The sequence below is a fragment of the Seriola lalandi genome, unplaced genomic scaffold (genome assembly GCF_002814215.2).
Source record: "Seriola lalandi dorsalis isolate HSWRI2012SDOR001 ecotype SW California unplaced genomic scaffold, Sedor1 jcf7180002054934, whole genome shotgun sequence".
Lineage (NCBI taxonomy): Eukaryota > Metazoa > Chordata > Actinopteri > Carangiformes > Carangidae > Seriola > Seriola lalandi.
In genome coordinates, this window is record NW_019525486.1 from 1006143 (window position 1) to 1025960 (window position 19818).

The following is a 19818-nucleotide window of genomic DNA, read 5'->3' on the forward strand; positions in this document are numbered from 1 at the left end:
TACTACTACTACAACTTCTTAAAATAGGTCACCATCATAGCTGTACATGGGAATCATAATACAACAACTCATCTGGTTTTCGCATCAGTGGGCGACAGTGGAGAAGTAAAATAATCTCATTTGGGACTTTTACGCACGGCATCCAAACAATATTATCCATGCGCAACAGCTCAAAACACGAACAGGGAGGCAGACTGGAAACTATATTAACCCTCCCAATTTATGTATAAAAGGGGCACAGGTGGTCTGTTTATGAGAATAGGAAGTTATGGGCTGCCCCTGTAGTGAAGGGTACTTTATTTTGATAATTAACTATGCGGATATCAGTTTGGAGATTTCCTCTCTGTGATGCTTTTAACTGTTGTAATTTATCTACACTGCTCTAATATTCCAATAATATTCCCACAGGAAGTTATTGTGTCTGTGAGCAGGAGAGTCAGGACAACAAAGTCCTTTCGACCAGTGATCAAGCACTGAACTGGACCAGCGCAGAAATTTTGGAGCGGCCCCAGAGCCTCCGGCTACACTCACAGCGCATCAGCTCATCTGATGGTCCTCACTTTATCTCAGCCCGGTTTAAAGGGACCTGGTTCCGCGGCGAAATGCCTCCCAAAGAGCCACAGATGACTGGACTTGAAGCACTGACTGCAGCTAAATGAGACTCTAGGTAAAAGATTTAATAACTTTTTCTTTTATTTATTTAATTATTTTTTTTGCATTGTCAATTAAGTATGCACTCTTCATTGATTTATTTTGTAGTGCACTGTTAAAGTTTGAATAATTTTAAAGTGTGTACTACAGCTTAGAGAAGTCATTATGTTCATGTAGTCAAATAAGGCAGAATCTTCTTTACGTTTACAGAAGCTTATTTACTCTACATTAATTAAATTTCACGATATATTATTTAAAGGTTGCAGTTTTTTTAAACTCGTTTAGACGAATTAGTATTTGCACAGATTGTTCTGGATTTAAATATATCTTCATATTTAGGCACTCTTAACATTGCAGGTGTTTTATAAAGTATATTATCACAGGAACATGGAATTCAGGATCACATCATTAGGATTATCACTTGAGCAAATAAAAGTCATTATACTGTGAAAGTGCAGCTGTTCAGCTACCAGTGCTCTGTTTGGGTGTGGTTAGTAGGATGTGTGATATAAGATATATTGTAAATCTTATGATACTGACAGAATCTTATTTTTTTTCTTGCTTTTCACATATTTTATGAGTGTGCACTTCATTACTCTGTCTTGTAATGAGCTACATAATTGCTTTTTCTGCTAGAATGGAAATGTTGCTGAGGGGAAACCTGAGGAGAGGAGTGGGGCTTTGCCTTCTGCTGCTGGCTCTCGTACACGAGGCCACGGGCCAGAGGCGAAAGACAGGACGCAGGAACAACTACAGGCTGCATGATGATGGAGGAAATGGTAATTCTGCATATGAGGTATCCACATGTTGGTGGGGAAGGTTAGTCACTGGATCATGTGGGCGTAACAGACACCAGGTAGAAGGATCAGACATTCACCACACAAACAAAACCTTCCTGGCCTTATAGCTATTGCAGTTCTCTTTGGAAAGGACAACCTGATAGATCATCGGGTTAGGAAAGAGGTCACATTCAGGCCTAGTAGTCACCAAACTTTAAGTCACTCCACGATCCATGCTCGAACAGTGTTTTCCTTGAGTGTCTTTTTTTACATATTTTGCATCTGGTGCAGCTTTTAGTGATTGAACTCAACAACCCACCACTCACAGAACATGGTGGGCCATTTGTAATCTAACATTCAATGCCTGGAAATATATATAATGTTGTTGCATAATCCTATTTATAGTTGTGTTTTCAAATTGTCATCATCATTACTCCCATGTGTGTCTGTATTCATAGGATTTTATTGTGTAAAATGCAAAGTCTGCCTGTATGCTGTGCTGATATTTAAGGCCCATATTTTTCCCACGATGTACGAAAAACAAATTCAGAGTCACTGAATCTGGTCACGTGACCATCAAAGTGGCGTGAAGGAGTTAAATGAAGTTGTATTTAAAGCTCCTATGTGTGGGATTTGAAAATGTTGGGCTTTGGCAACCCCTGGTGGTATCATCAAAAAAGACACTGTGGCAGACAGCAATGCATGATAGGACTGTAATTAATTATTATTTTTTCGTTATCCATAAGTCCACTGATATTTGATTAATCAGTTAACTCAGTCTATAAAATGCCTGTCACACAAGTCCAAGGTTAGAACCGTCCAAAGGTGAGAGATATTCATTGTTCAATAAAAACCTTTATGTTATTCAGCAAATCAATTAATGGACTAATTTTGACAATGCTGCTGCATGTTGCTATCTTTTAAAGATTGAATATTGACATTAAATATTGGTAATATTAATTCAGAAGTAGTGGTACTAGCCTCCAACAGTTGGTAAAAAACATGGTAGAAATTCATAAGTGTATGAATAAACCCATGAAAAAAAATCACTCTTACAGTTTTATAAAGAGTTAGCTTTTAGCGCTAATAGAGCTTTTCATAATACTTCCGTCTTCTTGACAGTTTTGTGAATCTCAAAGTCCGCCTGAACTTTCTGGTGGTTTCCCTCTCCTACAGCTTCAGGTATGACATGTTCACTGGAGGTGGCCTTCATCCTGGACAGCTCTGAGAGCGCAAAAATATTCCTGTTTGAGAAGCAGAAGGCCTTCGTCCTGAGCTTCAGCACACGGCTCGCCACGCTGCAGGTAGCTGGCTGGGACCTGAAGGTGCGGATGGCTGCGCTTCAGTACAGCAGCTCCGTGTCTATAGAGCACAGATTCTCAGCCTGGAAAGACCTGGATTCATACCACGGTGAGGTCAGCACCATGAACTACATCGGCCACGGCACCTACACCACCTACGCCATCACCAATGCTTCGCAGCTGCTGGTGCAGGAGACGCTGCCAGACAGCGTCAGGGTTGTAGTGCTGATGACAGACGGGGTCGACCATCCCCGCAACCCAGATGTGATTGCAGCTGCAGCGGAGGCCAAAGGTCATGGCATAAAGTTCTTTGCTGTAGGGTTATCAGACATCGCCCAGCAGAGTCAGAATAACGCCAAGCTTCGGGCCATTGCCAGCACACCAGCTCAGCAGTTTGTCCAAAGTCTTCTTGATCCCCAGCTGGAAGAGAAGCTGCTCAAAGAGATGGTGAGTAGAGTTAAGATGGCAGCCGTCGACATGAGAAACAACATTTGGTTGCAGGGTCAGTTGGGGAAACAAATCTAATGTTTTCTTTATTAAAGCTTCCACGTGAAGGTTTTGAAACTTTATGACTTCGGCATCACCAAGTAGATGTACCAAAAGAGACACTTTACCAGACACAGATCTGACCTGGGGACACTGAGAATCAGAGGTTGGATTGTATATGTTTTCTGAAAATAAAACCTTATACTATCAAAATAATTTCAAATATTATAATCACATAAAAATGTACACATAGGGGCTTTAATGTGTTTTCCTCAGACTTAGTTTTGGTATTGCAGTACTGCTGGTTGTTGGCATTGCCCTGGATTTTTTTGGCCACGTTGGTTGAGCCAAGCAGAATTTATCGGATTAGAAGTTTCAGCCACTTTAGAGCCAAAATATTCAAACAATTTCAAAGTAAATTCAGTCTACTTTTCTTTATCTTGTCAAACTATATGATTCTTTCTGAATTGTCCTTATGCAGTTAGATCAGCAGGCTGTCCATGACCAAACCACTGAGCTCGGAGCTGGGGTCGATCTACAAGATCTGTGGCTTCCAAAGAGTTAGGACAGATCTTACGCAGCAGCAGTAACTATTAATACATTAGTTAAAGTTAACTTACTATGAATGGGCCATATCTCCCAGATGTCTCTTTTGTTTCAGGGGTAATGAAAGAAAAGCATTGGTTTGTTTTACTTTGACTGCAACGTGTCTCTCCGCTGAATTTAAGATATGACAATCGACCAATCAAAATGAAGGGTTTTCACAAGAAAGCAGTGGTGTTTCTAAACACTGTCTGACCTACATATGCACCTGTCTCTGTGCCGTGAGCGTCCACTGGGACCCAAGATAAATCTGACTAGTTCTCCTATTGAAATTTTTTTGTTCTTGTGAAATATTGCATACTTTCAGCTGTCCTGGCCTCTAAAAACAAATACCATAAAAAAGGGGGGGAGGGGGGCAATGTTTTGATTGCTTATGACTCATGTTTCTAGCAGGCCGTAACCCCCAAGGGGCCACAGGTGGACATAACTTCATTTTCAAGGTTCCCCGGTCAAAGAGTTTGGGAACCACTATGGTAGACTGTCAGCAGGAAGATGCATCGCTGAGTCTCACCCATGTGCCATTGATGCTCAAGAGCATACAGTCTTTAATCACAACTTATAGCCACTATGACACCAATGAAACTATGCTTGCCTCTCTGCCCTCCACATGGATCGTCTACTGCACACCCAGCAGCCTATCACAGTGACAGCAGCATGCAGCTTCTCTCCCAGACTGTTTTAACCCCCCCCACTCCTTATTTCTGCACTTTCTGTCCTCACAGCGGGTTCAGACCTCAGTCACAGTGTTGTGTCTGCCTGCTTTGCATTTTCCACACGCTGAGAAATGTCAAATATCCACAGTAGGTCAGGGCCAGTCTAGAGAAACTGGAATGGCTTGTTCTGCTTTTTCAGAAATGTATGATGTTGTTCATACATCATATAGCTTGTAAAAAAAAAAAGACACTAAACACATCTAAAGGAAGATAATATTTAACATTTCCAATTTTAAAAAACGAATAAATGAATCTTTCCTGTCAGTGAATTACATTATATTGAATCTGTAACTAAACATTTTTTATTTGATGTTTTGCCTCCAGGCTGCAGTCGCTTTTGAAGGGGTAAGTCATTCAATGTAATTCAGCATTTACCTAAACTCCACCATAAAATTCATTAGTGTACATGGCTGCACTGACTTTGTATGTCTCTCTGTGTCAGTGTCCACAAGCCCAAGTGTGTTTGTGTGAAAGAGGAGCGCGAGGTCCTCCAGGAAGCCCAGTGAGTTTTCGTTATCGTCGTAATGGAAGGGTTTCACACAATAATTATTAGTTATTATTAATCTTTGCCAAAATTATAGGATAATTACGCTGTCTTGGTTGATTTGTGTCACCAACATACATAGCATCATCTTGTCTTTTAAGACTCAACAGTGAACTGTTACTGATTCCAGGGTAGAAAAGGAGACGCAGGCTTCAGAGGGTCACCTGGTCTCAAAGGAGCGAGGGTGAGTCAAAACACACAGAGAAAACAGAACCTTCTTGAAATGTTTAAGTGTTGGATTTTATGCAGCTCATTGTGCATTGGTCTTTTTTCACAAGGGGGAGCCTGGCTTGAATGGTCGACCTGGAAATGATGGTCCAGAGGTAAAAAAATCTTTCCCTTTTTTTTTTGTTTTCCTGCACAAATACAAAGTTGCTTTAATGCAGATTTTAAAACAATTTCGTCTTCCACAGGGTCGTCCAGGTTACAAGGGCAGCAAGGTGGGTATCTGTTTGCCAGGTAGCTTTAGCAACAAGCCTAACAGTAAACTGACATGGGCATGAAATAGAAAAATTAACCTGAGCTTCTAATTCTGTGTTTTCTTACAGGGGGAGAGAGGAGACTGTGGCACCCCAGGGGAAAAGGGTGACAGCGTACGGTCATTATCTAATTAGATATTTCAATAGCTAGCGCAGACTTTGTCCTCATAATGAATTAAGTGTTATCTTGCAGGGACCCGAGGGACCTCAAGGCCTACGAGGCTTACAAGGAGAACAGGTAGAGTGGCTGTGTGTCTTTTCTTTTTAATTGAACAGTAACAATTATGATGGTTTTAAGCCCCACAAACAGGCTGATTACAGACGGATTTACAAGCTAATTTCATATTTTAAAATCAGCATTTAAATTTTATTGGGCTACCCACTCAAAAGAACATTTCCTCAAATAAAAAGATAAAAACTGACAGAAAAAAAAACTTGTGAATTTAAAGAAGTGAGTGATGGTTTTTAGTCGGGCATGGCTCTACAGGCGTGACGGTGTCAGCTGGTTGTTTGTCACGTCGCTGCTTTGGTCCAGACTGAAATATCTCAAAAACGATCAGACGTGTTGCATGAAGTTTTGTACAGACATGCATGGTCCCCAGAGGATGAATCCCAACGACTTTGGTGTCTTCCACTCAATTTTCATCCTCCCGACACAATGAGGCTTTGGGTGAAATAAAGTGTTAGAATTTATTTTCTTGTCACCCTGAACATAAAGTTCACTGCCCGCGGTTCACACTGACACTCAGACGTTACCATATGTCGACATCAGAGAGTCCATTCACTCTCAAATATGAAAAATGGAAGTGGAATTTGTCTCTTTTTCAGCCCTGCACTAATGGAATGTGAATATTGGATTATCGGTAATCCTGATACTAATGTGGCTATCCAAAGCAGTGAATCCAGGCTTGCAGGATATTATTCTTTTGCAGGAACAGACTTTGTGTGGTGGGATTAGTGCAGGGACCTGGCCGCCCAGCACAACTCTTCCTCCTCTGTGCCACTGGCACAGTGTCAGTATAACCTTGTTATTTTGTGAGCTTGGCCTGAGAATCGAAGGACATGAAAGCCGTGAATGTTGATGTTAATCCTGTTGTATTTTTCATTCAGTTGTGCTGGGTTGGTTTCGACCAGCGGGTCCATCATACAACATGGGGCTTCATTTTTAATTCATACGTGATTGTTTTGTGCTTCTGACTTAAATTTTTGTTTCATTAGAGAATTAAAAAAAAGTGCTAGTTGATTGAGGAAAACCAACAGCTACTGTAACATGACAAACTTTAAATTTGTTTTGCAGGGTTCAATAGGACCACCAGGAGACTTGGGTCCCGAGGGCCCAGCAGGACCTAAAGTAAGTTTCACCAAAAGCTCAAGAGGTTTTGAACTTTGACTCTGTCTTCTGTCTTAGTTTGTTAGTTTCCAGAAACAGTTTGATTGGTTCGATCAAATGCAAGCACTACAAAATCTCATCACACTTACACTTATATATAAATTCACTGTGTGCACATGAATTTGTAAATTTCTGACTTCAACACTCCCTAGTGTTTCTGTTAAAAAAGACGGACCACGCCAAACCAAACAAGAACAAAAGCAGAGGAGGTGTGGGTCTTTTTTCTGCAGGACTGGGTCTTTTTAAACCCCAAAATATGAATATGAATTGTGAAATCATACAACCACACACACACACACACACACACCAGTCTGGGTATGGTATGAATAGACATTTCCATCATAAATTGATGCATAAAAATTCACCAGAAAGCAGGAAATCTTTGAACTTTCAAAACATTTTCTGGGCCAAATAGAGACGTAAAAATATCTTTAGAGTCAGTTCTTTCACTTTTTAAGAAAAACAATCCTTCCATTTTTAGAAATTCGTCCGTCAACATCCACAGGCTACAGGGAATACTGTCAGTGAAAACACAATCAACTGCTCAACCAAACAGGTTTAGCTAATTAAGATCATTAAGATCATCATCGTTTTGGGGGTTATTTATTCTCAGAATAGTGGAATAATGTTCATCATAGTGTTTGTCACAAGTCATCATTCACATGCAGAGCTGCCCAGACACTTTCCCACACAACGTCTGTATTGTCAAATTTTAATTTTAGTGAAAAAAAAAGGGGGGGGGGGCAACATAAAAAACGACCTTTTAAATGTGCAGCCAAGGCTAATAAGATGCTGATGTCTCCATCACCACATAGCTGTCCTGCAGCGCTCTAACAAAGATGTCTTTATACAGATGAAATGTAAAGTGATTTATATCAGGAAAAGTCCAGACATTAATCAAGAGCACGTTTTACAGAAGGAACAAAGCATTAACTAAGACTAGATTCCTATTTTACTTCACAGATGAAAGTATTTCTAAAGTCTTTTCCATCAGATATCATTAAAATCCTTCTGTAAATTGCAGACACATGACACATGACACATTGACTTACTCATGGAGAAAATACACTATACTGCAGTTAGCATCTCAGGATGTAAATGAAAATCTAAAAAGCTTCTTTAAAAGTTTTCAGCATTTATATACTGGTGTTACTTAATGATGTGAATGAGTGGGACATGAACCCTGGTTGTTATGTGTATTTTCTTAGTCTCGATTTAGATTTAAATCTCTATGGTTACAATCGCACATATCAACATTAGGACAGAGTCATCAGCAAACATGTAGAGTTGGTAGGAAGGAGAAAACTGTATCTTTTGTAAATTGTCCTCCAACCAGTGGATGCAGGTTTGACTGAATGTGAGTCACACATGGCGACCTGCAGGATTGAAGATGTTTTTTTATTTAAAAATCAGATTGGATGGGCTTACACACTTATTGTGTGAAATTTCCATCACATGATATGTAAATCTAAACTTGTTTATTCGTCACAGGGAGACAGAGGACCCAATGGTGTTCCTGGACCACCAGGGGACATTGGTATTGGATTCCCAGGAGCCAAGGTGACTGTAAAACAGATTTTAGATAACCTATGAAACATTATGTGAAATACAACTGTGAAATTATCAGAATAAATACAGGAAGTTTAGTCTCTCATGGTTCATTCAGTCACAGAAGACTTTTAAGATACAGTATCTCTGGCAGAACCCCCTCCTCTAAATAAAGTCCTCTCTCTGATAATAACAAGCTGCCAGAGACAGAATAAATATAATCATTTATTACCTTTGCTTCAAGTAGTTGACTGATGATGTGTGATGCTTACAGGGTGAAAAAGGTATTCAGGGAAGACCGGGTCCCACAGGTTCTGTTGGGATAGGAGAACCGGGACTACCAGTGAGTATGACTGGTCTTGTTTTCTGGGCGTGTAGGTGGGATCGTATCGAGATCTTGTTGTACACATACGATTACTTCTAATCCATTCTAAGCATACCAGTGGTAAAGATCATTTCTAAATACAAATACAAATGTTTTTAAAAACTTACTCCAGGATTTCTGGGAATTGAAGTTAAAATATCCTGAACAATTTAAAAACCTCAGTGTGTATAAGTCTTTTAGACTCTACCCCCTCCCCTTTTTTATTAGCAGCTTCTTTTAATATTTCACGTCGGCATTTACTGAAGCCTTCACATATGTTAATTAAATGTGTGTTCTGTTCTGTCCAGGGTCCCCTAGGACCACCTGGAGCACAAGGAAACCCCGGACCGCGTGGAGAGGGGTTTCCAGGGCCGAAGGTGAGTCAGAAATAATGTTGCATCCTCCTCGCCAGTTGTCGTGTGTATAAGCTGCTGCGGTTTGATCCAAACAGTGAAATTCCAATGAAATTCAGCTTGAAAAAGTTCCAGTCAGTAATCAAATTTATGATTATTATTATGATCATTATTTTATTGTTGTTTTTTTTTTGTGTTTTGTATTGTTCTGTATGGGTTTCCTCTTAAGTTCGGCTATAAATGCTGTGGTACTGTATGTGGCGCTGGTCCATGTTATGCACTTGTGACCATTAAAGCTAATTTTAAGAGGAGCGGGTTGAAATAGACAGAGTAGCAGCATTGGATATCAACAGTGGAAATAACAGAGCTGAGTCCTTATAGAGTCACCAGTTCATAAAACCCCCGTGCAGATGCTCATTCAAAGTGTAAGTAAAGTGTAAGTTGGATTCCAGATATAGCCAAATCAACAGGTCACTGATTCTGGGATGGAGCTGTGGAACAACACCATCAGCTTCATCTCCACCCATCAACGTCTATCCTGAGCGCTGCGTGTTGTTGCACATTCAGCGCTGGAGAAAAACATGACCTTTGTACATTTTGATTTGTTTACTGCAGGTGCAAAGCAGAACAGACTGACTCACAGAAATTACAACCAGAAAATGTTTCATTGATTGCGACAGAACCTCGTGTGTATACGCAGAAATTCACATTTCCAGGCTGAACATGACATTTGAAATGTGACTGCAAGTGTGTGAAACTTGTGCAGTTATATCAAGAGAACTGCTTTGAGATCAGTGATGTGTTCAGCTCATTTACCGTCTTTGCTTTAGGGTGATCGAGGATATGATGGCCCAAGGGGCAACCGTGGGCTTCCTGGTGTTGGGGTCAAAGGTGACAAGGTAAATACAGTCACAAGCACTATATTAGGAACACCTGTACACCTGCTTATTCATGCAATTATCCAATCAGCCAATCATGTGGCAGCAGTGCAATGCACAAAATCCTGCAGATAGAGGTCAGTAACTTGACTTGGCTGTTTGAGTATCTGATGCTTCAACATTTTCCACCTTTTCATACTAATACTTAATAATTGATTATCAGGGCATTAGTTGCCGTACTTTTTGTATGATGATACAGTAAAATCTTTTCTCAGGGCAGTCTTGGACCACCTGGGATTCCAGGTCCACTTGGTGCTCCTGGTTTAGGACTTCAAGGAGAAAAGGTAAAAACTGATTAACATTTGTCAGACTGTTTGGCACTGACTGTTTTCTTATGGTTTTTGATCAGGTTAGAAAAGAACCACATAAAATTGACATGTACAGCAAGTTACCAGCGTTTCCAACCTGTTTACACCTCCATCTTCTTTCTCTCAGGGTGATCTAGGCCCAGTTGGACCTGCAGGACCCAGAGGAGCTCAAGGTGTCGGAATAACAGGACCTAAGGTCAGACTAACTGATGATGTTATTGTCTCAGAAACAAAGCTATTTATTGTGATTGACGTTCAACTGATTCTCTGTCTGATTGTTCTGCATATTTTATCCCATAAACGTGTGGGTGAAACGCAGCTGGCTTGTCAATCAAAAGCCTGCGAGTCTGAATCAGAGTCTCAGTCACAGAGACTCAGTTCTGGTTCATTTACAGTAAATTATCATCATTTACAGTGTCATTTCCAGAATTCATTATTTCTTAAATTCAGTATCATGCTGTTGGGATGCTGCTGGGATTTCACCTGTTCCCTGATTTTTGTTAGTTTTCTTAAACTACAGCTCCACATTAGCAACACTAAATACTGAATTCACCACTGTCTGTGTGAATGTTGTCTTCAGGGGAACCAGGGCCTCACAGGTGAGCCTGGGCTGCCAGGTGAGAGAGGAGTGGGGGAACCAGGACCCAAAGTAAGTCCTCTGAAACACCACTGCACTATTCACTTATCGCTCTACAATAGAGGTCCCTCTAAAGATAATATGCATATTTGCTTTCCTAGAAGATACTCATGATTATATGCTAAATATGAAGCTAGATTAGCTAGTTTAGCTTAGCATTCCTTTAAATTGAGTACTAAAATATTATCAGGAAAGATCTGCTAGCTATTTCCGCTTTAGAAACAAGCAATAACCAGTCATTGAGCTGATGTTCTTGTTCAGACTAGTGACATAAATTACAATAAAACAAGCTTTAATACCTAAAGACAGAACAAGAAACCGTGAGAACAGAGCAGTGTAGTCCAGTGACATTTTGGTTCATTCAGGGGTTTATTTTATTCTCCATCAGTTTGCAACCCACCTGTGCCCTTGTGTTTTATTGTCCTCTCTCAGGGGGACCCAGGGGCCGAGGGGTTACCAGGGATACCAGGTCTACCAGGAGAGGATGGAGCCTCGGGACAAAAGGTGACATCATGATATAAAACCTGCTCTCTCTCTCTCTTTTTTTTTTTTTTAATTCTTTGAAGTATTTCTTACCAGTCCACTGCTCCACTGACTTCTTTTCAAATGACGACAGGGTGACCTTGGGTTACCGGGTCCTCGGGGACCTGACGGGGCTCCAGGTAAAGGTGTCCCTGGAGACAAGGTAAAGGAGAGTTTTCACAGTTGAAAAGAATTATGTATAAATGTGCTGTAATATGAGTTTTCTTCATATGATGTGTTAAGTAATCATCTTAAAGTTTGGAGGAACATAAACAACGGTACTGAACTTTTGTTTTGCAGGGAGACAGAGGGGACAGGGGGACCAGAGGCCTGCCAGGTGCAGTTGGTCCTGTGGGGCCGATGGGGTCAAAGGTATGAGTACAGTATGCAAAGCTGGAGCACTTTATATGATAACACTGTGTAATCATTTAACACAGCTGTTAGTAGCTTCAAACTTCAAATGGTGTTGCTGCATCTTGAGATCTGAGCAGTGAAGTAAGGAACAAAGTGTTGTCATATATGATAGAAATGATGAACTCGGAAAACACCAAACCTCAGAGAACAAAAATTCTCATTTATAGTAAATGATCAGGATTTTTCTCCAAAATTGTATGGATTCTTCTCCGGCTCATGTCCCATCCCTCCACCAAGTTCGGTGCAAATCGGTTCAGTACTCTTTGCAAAATCCTGCAGACATTAAAGCAAACCAATAAACAAAACAACAAACAAGTCAAGTATAAGTCTGATAAATGTTTTCTTTTCCAGGGGGATCCAGGAAATATGGGGCCAGTAGGTGCAAGTGGACCACCAGGGAGGGGTATACCTGGTGCCAAGGTAAGGCCATGTGGTGCTGAACACTTCAATTGCCACACGGTGGCAAGGTTGGTTGATTGATCTACGTCTCGTTTTCGTCAGGGGGAACCGGGTCCACAAGGTCCAGCTGGCGCTGTGGGAGAGCCAGGGGTCGGTTTAAGCGGTCCTAAGGTGAGTTCGGCGCAGGTTTACGCTTCACTGATTCTCTTGAAGTGATGTGAGAAAGTGAGTGATGATGGGTTTTTGGTTTGTAGGGTGACAGAGGATCGCCAGGCCCCGCTGGTGCTCCTGGACTGAAAGGTGAAGGCTTCTCCGGCCCTCCGGTGAGGTTCCACCTATATTACAACCTTCTCTGTTTATACTTCCTTACCTTGCACCATGTGATTTTGGTTTTTCTTTTGGTTTTTTTAACTGTGTCTTTAGGGACTTCCGGGGCCTCCTGGGTTGTCAGGAGAGACTGGACCAGAAGGTGTTGGTTTACCTGGACCAAAGGTAAAAGTTTACACAGGAAAAAAAACATTAAAATAAGTAGAGTGTCATCAGCCAAAGGGCAAAATTGTTCATCTCTGCTACAGAAGTTACCTTTTACCTTTTTAAATTTTATCTGCAATAGTGCTGTTTTTGTCGTTTGATGCTTTTCCACCATGTAGTGTTGTGATGCTTCAGCAGTTCTCATTGTGAGGGGAGATTATTTTTCCTGGTACTTCTCCAAACATGCCTTTTCTTGTTAGATAAAGAGCCACTCAACCATAATATGATAATGGATGCTATGAAAAAATAATGTCAGCACTATCCCAGCACTATCTGATTCGGGTGGTTTTTCCTTTCTGTGTTTACTGGTGAGATGTCTTATGATCCAGATACAGTATTTTTCTGTCTGTCTGAGGTGATATTGTCATAATAAAACATTATAATAATAGATGTTGATAACTTGTGAAATATTTTCTGTTCAGGGAGACAGAGGCTTGCCTGGACCTCCCGGACCTGCAGGGCCGCCAGGAATCGGCCTGGTTGGTTCTAAGGTAATCTGTCCCGTTCAAAAGAATAACATGCGTGTTACACTGTAAAAACTGAACATGCAAAAGCCATTAAATCCATGTTGGTTCCTTTAGAAATACAGTTTCTTTTCCTGCAGGGCTCAGTTGGCCAAATGGGATCACCGGGTCCACAGGGGTTACCTGGAGAGGGCATTCAAGGACAAAAGGTAACCTGTCACCTGTTCTTATTCAGTTTGATCAGTAACTACAGAGTAGAGGAAGTTGTAAAATGCAGTTTATGAATGGCAGTTGTGACCTGACAGGTGTCCTTAGCACATTTATGTAAATGAGTAAAGGTATTTTTCCTTTTTGTGAGTTTTGCGACTGAATCAGGACAGCAGCCCTTAAAAAAATGTCTGTCAAATTAACTTTAAATAATAAAATGTGATGATCCTCATTCATATTTTCCTCTGTTTTTTTTTTATTATCTTGTTTTGTTGTTTTTGTTTTTTTCCTGTGGTCTTTCAGAGAAGCTGAATCATGTCCCTGGAAGATTTTGTCCATATTCTGCTACCGTACTGCTTAGTATAATCTCAGAACATTTTCATTTTAATAACGAGAAAACAATGATTATTTTTTTTAGCATTTAACAACTACAGCTACCTGAGTCATTTCCCGTGAGTTTGACTCATCTGACGTGTTTTTTTGTTGACTGGTATTAAAATAATTGTTTTCTTTTTTTTTATCCTGCTGAAAATGTTTCCGTCCAGTTTAGAAAAGAAAAACTCAGGCACATGAGCTAAAAGACAGATGAGACGAGAGACACCTACTGTTTTCATCTTGTTTTATAACTTCTCCTCCATGGACTCTGCCTGATGTTTCCAGGGGGAGTCTGGATTCCAGGGGATCCCCGGCCCCAGAGGTCCGCCTGGACAAGGACTGCAGGGAGACAAGGTAACGTTGTAATGTCAGCAACGAATTCAGAATGATTAATAATTGATAATTATCTTAAACTCAAACTTTGCCCCTTGTTATCACATCTCCACTTTTTCATTTTTGCTGGTAAAACCGCCCTAAATAAAACCCTCTTCTTTTGCAGGGGGACCGAGGGTTCAGAGGTGATAAGGGCAAAAAGGGAGAGAGAGGAGAAGCTGGAGAGCCGGGAAACATCGGACCTTTGGTACTGGATTTTGTTGTCAGGCACATCATTATTTTTGTGGGAATTTACCTTGTTGTAAATGGACGTTGAGCAATTTTACTCCCGTCACTGAACACCAGCCTGATCCAGGATGAACGTGCAGAAGAAACCACTTCCTTAACATGACATTGTGATTTATCTGCTCTCCAGTAAATACTACAATTTAAATATAATAACTCACTAATGACAGGTTCCTTCACATCACAGGGCAGAGTGGGACAGAAGGGAGAGCCTGGACTTACAGTAAGTACAGAGCATCTGTCACTGAACTAAAATACTGCTGAAAGAATTAATTGATTGAAAATGATTCTCAAATATTAGAATTCACTGATTTTTAAATGACTGTAAATTGAAACTTAAAACAAATATGAAGCTGCCATCTTGGACTCTGGGAACTTTTTGATATTTTTGACATTTATCAATATGAAAAATATTAATAGGTTGCAGCTTCAGAATTAAAGTGATAAATCAGTGATGAGTCTAAAGATTTTGAATTTCCTGTCTTCACAGAGAGATGAAGTCATCAAAATAGTGAGATCCATATGCAGTGAGTAATGAGTGGAAGAGGATCAGTGATTCTTGGAGACTCACATTTGACTTTATCCTTCACCTGCATGACTTCTTTAATTGTCTGTTTCCCTGTACTGATTATAAACTCTGCCTACCCGGATCTGTGTCTGCTGTTTCATCAGGTTGTGGGGTGACCTGCCGTCAAACGCCCCTGGAGCTCGTCTTCGTGATCGACAGCTCGGAGAGCGTCGGCCCCGAAAACTTCAACGTGATTAAGGACTTCGTGAACGCCCTGATCGACCGAGCGTCGGTCAGCCGGGACACCACTCGGGTCGGGGTGGTCCTCTACAGCCACATCAACATGGTGGTGGTCAGCCTCAGACAGGAGACCACCCGGGACCAGATCAAGTCTGCGGTGCGCTCCATGACCTACCTGGGCGAGGGCACGTTCACCGGCAGCGCCATCCAGCAGGCCAGCCAGGTGTTCAAGGCAGCGCGGCCAGGTGTGAGGAAGGTGGCCATCATCATCACAGACGGCCAGGCCGACAAGAGGGACTCGGTCAGTCTGCAGAGCGCCGTGACGGAAGCTCACGGAAGCAACATCGAGATGTTTGTGGTCGGGGTGGTGAACGAGAGCGACCCTCTGTACGAGGAGTTCAAGAAGGAGCTCAGCCTCATGGCCTCTGACCCCGACAGCGACCACGTGTACCTGATCGATGAATTCAAAACACTCCCAGGTGAAGTTTCCCATGATCATATCATATGCACGTAATAAAAGGGTTGGTTCACTTTTATTACAAAAATAAATGACTCAGATACTCTCCTCTATCTTTATCTTGTGATAGTGGAAAATGGTTTAAATGAAATCCAGTGAAATCTGTGGCAGAAAATTGATTTTCAGTGATCATATTGCGTCATACCAGAACACACTATTTTATGACAAAAATAAAAAATATGTAGTTGTTTTACACAAAAGAAATCTGTATTTCTTATTTCTCAGTGCTTTAATCACTGATTTAAAGTGGCCATTTAAAGAAGAACAAGGGGATGTGTTCAGGATTTAACAGCATGTGAATTAGTTGGTGGATTGTCAGATTAAACCAAACCCACACAATCTAGACTGAGCACATTAGCTGATATCTAGAGAAGTGTTTTAACTCTGATGATGCTTAATTAGCAATCAGTCATGAATCTAGTGAAGTGTCACGTTTTAAATGTATTTTTTTCAAGGCTCTGAGCACAAGAAGGAAATTCCATTCACCTGCAATTATGGCTGTCACAATATCAGATTTTCACAATATGATTGTCATAAATAACAATATTATCATGATATTTGTAGAAAATTTTGAAAAAAAAAGTTATACAATCAGTCAAATTCATCTTAAACTTGTTTATTTAGTGTTTTGTCTCTTTCTTTGCAAGTAAATGAGACTCAAATACGAGTGTAGGGAAGTGGAGAGAGAGTCTGTGACCACAACTGTAGGAAAGCAAACAAAAAGAACAATTACACTTAATGGAGAGTGAAGAAGCAAACAGATGAACTGGTAAACAAAAGATCCACATGTGTATTATTAACACTATATCAATATTTAAAAATGTCAAGACCAGGGCGATTAAAGCTAGAGATACCAAGAGCAGGAGAAAGTATGTGGAGTATATTTATAATTTGCGTGAACCGAGCCTTTAAATCTGCACTGGGTTCAGTCATAATGTAAAATACTGAAAGACAAACACGCCTTTCCCACTAACTGTGAATCACAGAATCACTTTGATGCACAGAAATAAGTTGAAGATAAGTGAGAAAAGTGAGGAACTGAAACATGAACTGAAACCAACAAACATCCTCAACAGCACTGAGTGAAAAAAAAGAAATTCTGTCTTAACTGATGTGTAAACTTCCACAGAAAACGTTTTTCACCACCACTAAGAAGACAAAGATTAAGGTTCAAGAAGAATCTGGTTCTACTTTTGCACATGAAGTAAAAAAAAAAACAAACATTTTAAATAAATTATTTCTTCGACACTTGGTGGCACCAAAGAGCAGAGGTGCCAACTGCTGCTTTAAAAGCTGCAACACATTGTCCACTACACAAAAACACACTTGAGTACTGCCTCCTCAAACCTCTCATATCTGATCTGTCCCTGTCCTTAGCCACTGACAGGAAAGTGAAGCTGTATAAACTGTACATTTACTGTTACGGTCCATCTGCTCTCTCAGCTCTTGAAAGAAAACTGCTGAGTCGTATCTGTGAAGACGGAGAGAGGCGTTTGTTCAGCTCCGTCCCCGGCTCCAGACTTCCTCCAGGAGTCGCTGAGGTCTCCAGTAACGTGCGGGAACCCCCCTACAGGACGGACACGGACACACCCACCTTCACAGGAGACTTCAGGAGAGTTCAGAAAGTGGTGAGGAGAACAAATGAGTAAAATGTGGCAAAATAGTCTAAGCTTAAAGGTCCACTTACTCGCTTCTGGGACTTTAAAGCAGGTCTTGTGGTCTTCACTCAGTATTATCTTACCTGGATAAGTAAAGGTCCAGTGGATTAAACCCCTCTCTCCTCTGGTACAGCCCGGCCCTCCGGCCCCTCGCCTCAGCCTCAGCAAAGAACCCATCACAGCACAGAGACCGAAGCCGGACGACAGGACCGCCACAGACGCTCAGAGATTTCCATTCTTCGACTGGGAGCCCTTCAGACCGGTAACAGAGTTCCTCCCGCAGTTTGAGGTGAAGAAGCCCTCAGTCCAGATGGTGATGACCGGAGCCGTCGGGCCGGCTGGTCCCACTCTGAAGGTCCCATCTGAGAAGACGCCGGCACCCTCTCCGCCGACCCCCCCGCTGCTGCCCTCTGACTCCAACATGTCAGGTAAAGGTTAAACAAGACGAGGTCAAAACCGAGTTATATGGTTGGAACACGTCCTGGGCTATTTGCATTCTTTCTTCTTTTATTCATTCATTCTCCTTCAATTAAAGAGCAATGGCCAATCGGGAAACTGACCAATCGTGGAACTGTAATCACTCAGTCAGTCAGCGACATTTGCGATTATAGGGCTGGTCCTGCTGTTGTGGTTCAGCCAAAAAATATGCCCCGAATGTTTTAGATTTTAACATTTGAAGTCATCTGCACACCTTTTCCTTACCTTAATTCTCACCAACATTTTCTTATGTGAAAATATTGAGACAATAAGTGTTTTTCTAAAATTCAAATTAACTCACTGCTTATCAATCTTATATTTTTAGTTGCATTTTTATCTGAAACCTGAAGAAACAAACAACCAACCAAAAATCAACCAAGTATCAATCAGACAAAACCTAAGGAACAGTTCCACATTTGCTTTCTTACTGGGAGTTAGACGAGAAGAATGATACCAGTCTCATATTTGTACATTCAATATAAGTCTGGAACCTGCAGCTAGTTAGCGTAGCTTAGCATAAAGACTGGAAGCAGGGGGAAACAGCTAGCCTGGCTGAAGCTCATTCACTCACTCCCACACATCATATCTTGTATTTCCCAAAATGTTGAACTATTCCTTTAAATCCATCAAACCAAATGCAATAAGTTTATAGGAATTTAAGAATGAGAAATATTTACGACAAGAATGTCACATAACTAAAGGAACATACAGCGTTAGAACATTATTAGCTTATATCCTGTAATTATTAAGACATTTTGTGTTAGTAAAACTCAACTATCTTCAACCACAGCAGATAAAATAATTGAATGAAATCTAAATTTCCACTCACTTCCTGTCACTGTTTTGTTTTCCGTTGTCTCCAGCGGAGCGGTGCAGCCAGGTCCTGGACCCAGGGCCGTGTCGCGACTACGTGGTGAAGTGGTACTACGACGCCACGGCTAATTCCTGCGCTCAGTTCTGGTTCGGAGGCTGTTTGGGAAACGGCAACCAGTTTGAGACGGAGAAGAGCTGCAAAGAAACCTGCGTCAAGGCCTAACGTGCGCATGCCTGCGCTCACGTTCATGAAATGTTCACGAAACTTCCCGCTCTGACTTCACATGTGACTTTGCCACCAAGTTCACGTCAACTTCACTGCCTTAGTGTTTTTCTTGAAGCTTTTCTTTGACAAGGATAGGGAAACAAGCTGCATCATTAAAGCAAAATTAGAGATCAGATGGCATTTTAGCTTTTTAAATTGTTCAGTAAGTATTTTTTAAATCAGTTTTTTTTTTCTGTTGGTCAGAGGGGTTTGAGTATTAATCGTGTGAACCAAGCCGAGCTAATGCAGAAACATTATGTCTGTGATGTTACTTACACACCGTTGAGCAGTTCTGTAAAATAAAACATTTTAACCACTAACATTTCTACTCAGAAAAATAATCCTTTTGTATAATTCAATGATGTATTTTTTTACTTAATGTCTTTTTATGTTTGTTTTTTTAATAGTGTGTAATGTCCTTAAAAAACAAATAAACTTTTTAATCACATGGACTGGAGGTTAAATGACGTGTCTGTGAAATGAATGTAACACAGGTAATGCATGACGTCCACATGCACAGAGAGGTTTTCACATAAGGGTGAAATATTATATTTAACCTTGGACAAACAGAACATCAACAGGCCTCTTGAACACATAGTTTAAAAGGTTTCAGCAGTGGAAACAGCAGGTGTGTTTGCAGCGATTTAAACCTCCTGATAATTTTTTCACACCCTCGTTCAACAGATGAATTCAGCGGTTTCAAATAAGAGGGAAAA

The 19818-nt window shown here is 40.9% G+C and overlaps 1 protein-coding gene across 1 annotated transcript; it reads left to right on the plus strand.

Moving 5' to 3' along the window:
- The first annotated feature begins 238 nt into the window (after positions 1-238).
- On the plus strand, positions 239-19550 carry col28a1b (collagen, type XXVIII, alpha 1b). Its single transcript, XM_087170204.1, has 35 exons — positions 239-667; positions 1288-1430; positions 2607-3178; positions 4858-4878; positions 4976-5035; positions 5208-5261; positions 5356-5400; positions 5491-5517; positions 5626-5670; positions 5750-5794; positions 6854-6907; positions 8438-8506; positions 8769-8837; positions 9167-9235; positions 10042-10110; positions 10365-10433; positions 10585-10653; positions 11038-11106; positions 11527-11598; positions 11711-11779; positions 11917-11988; positions 12382-12450; positions 12532-12600; positions 12684-12752; positions 12853-12921; positions 13383-13451; positions 13565-13633; positions 14292-14360; positions 14506-14586; positions 14812-14847; positions 15115-15151; positions 15297-15851; positions 17333-17517; positions 17681-17975; positions 18888-19550. The coding sequence occupies exons 2-35, from the start codon at positions 1289-1291 to the stop codon at positions 19058-19060; spliced, it is 3606 nt and encodes a 1201-aa protein (XP_087026330.1). The 5' UTR covers positions 239-667; position 1288; the 3' UTR covers positions 19061-19550.
- Positions 19551-19818: the final 268 nt, after the last annotated feature.

Bases quoted from the DNA above. Each gene is read 5' to 3' on its own strand.
- col28a1b (XM_087170204.1), top strand. From the start codon at position 1,289: ATGGAAATGTTGCTGAGGGGAAACCTGAGGAGAGGAGTGGGGCTTTGC. The intron at 5,671-5,749 runs GTACGGTCATTA...GTTATCTTGCAG, and splicing joins CAGGGGAAAAGGGTGACAGC to GGACCCGAGGGACCTCAAGG. The intron at 15,852-17,332 runs GTGAAGTTTCCC...CTGCTCTCTCAG, and splicing joins TGAATTCAAAACACTCCCAG to CTCTTGAAAGAAAACTGCTG.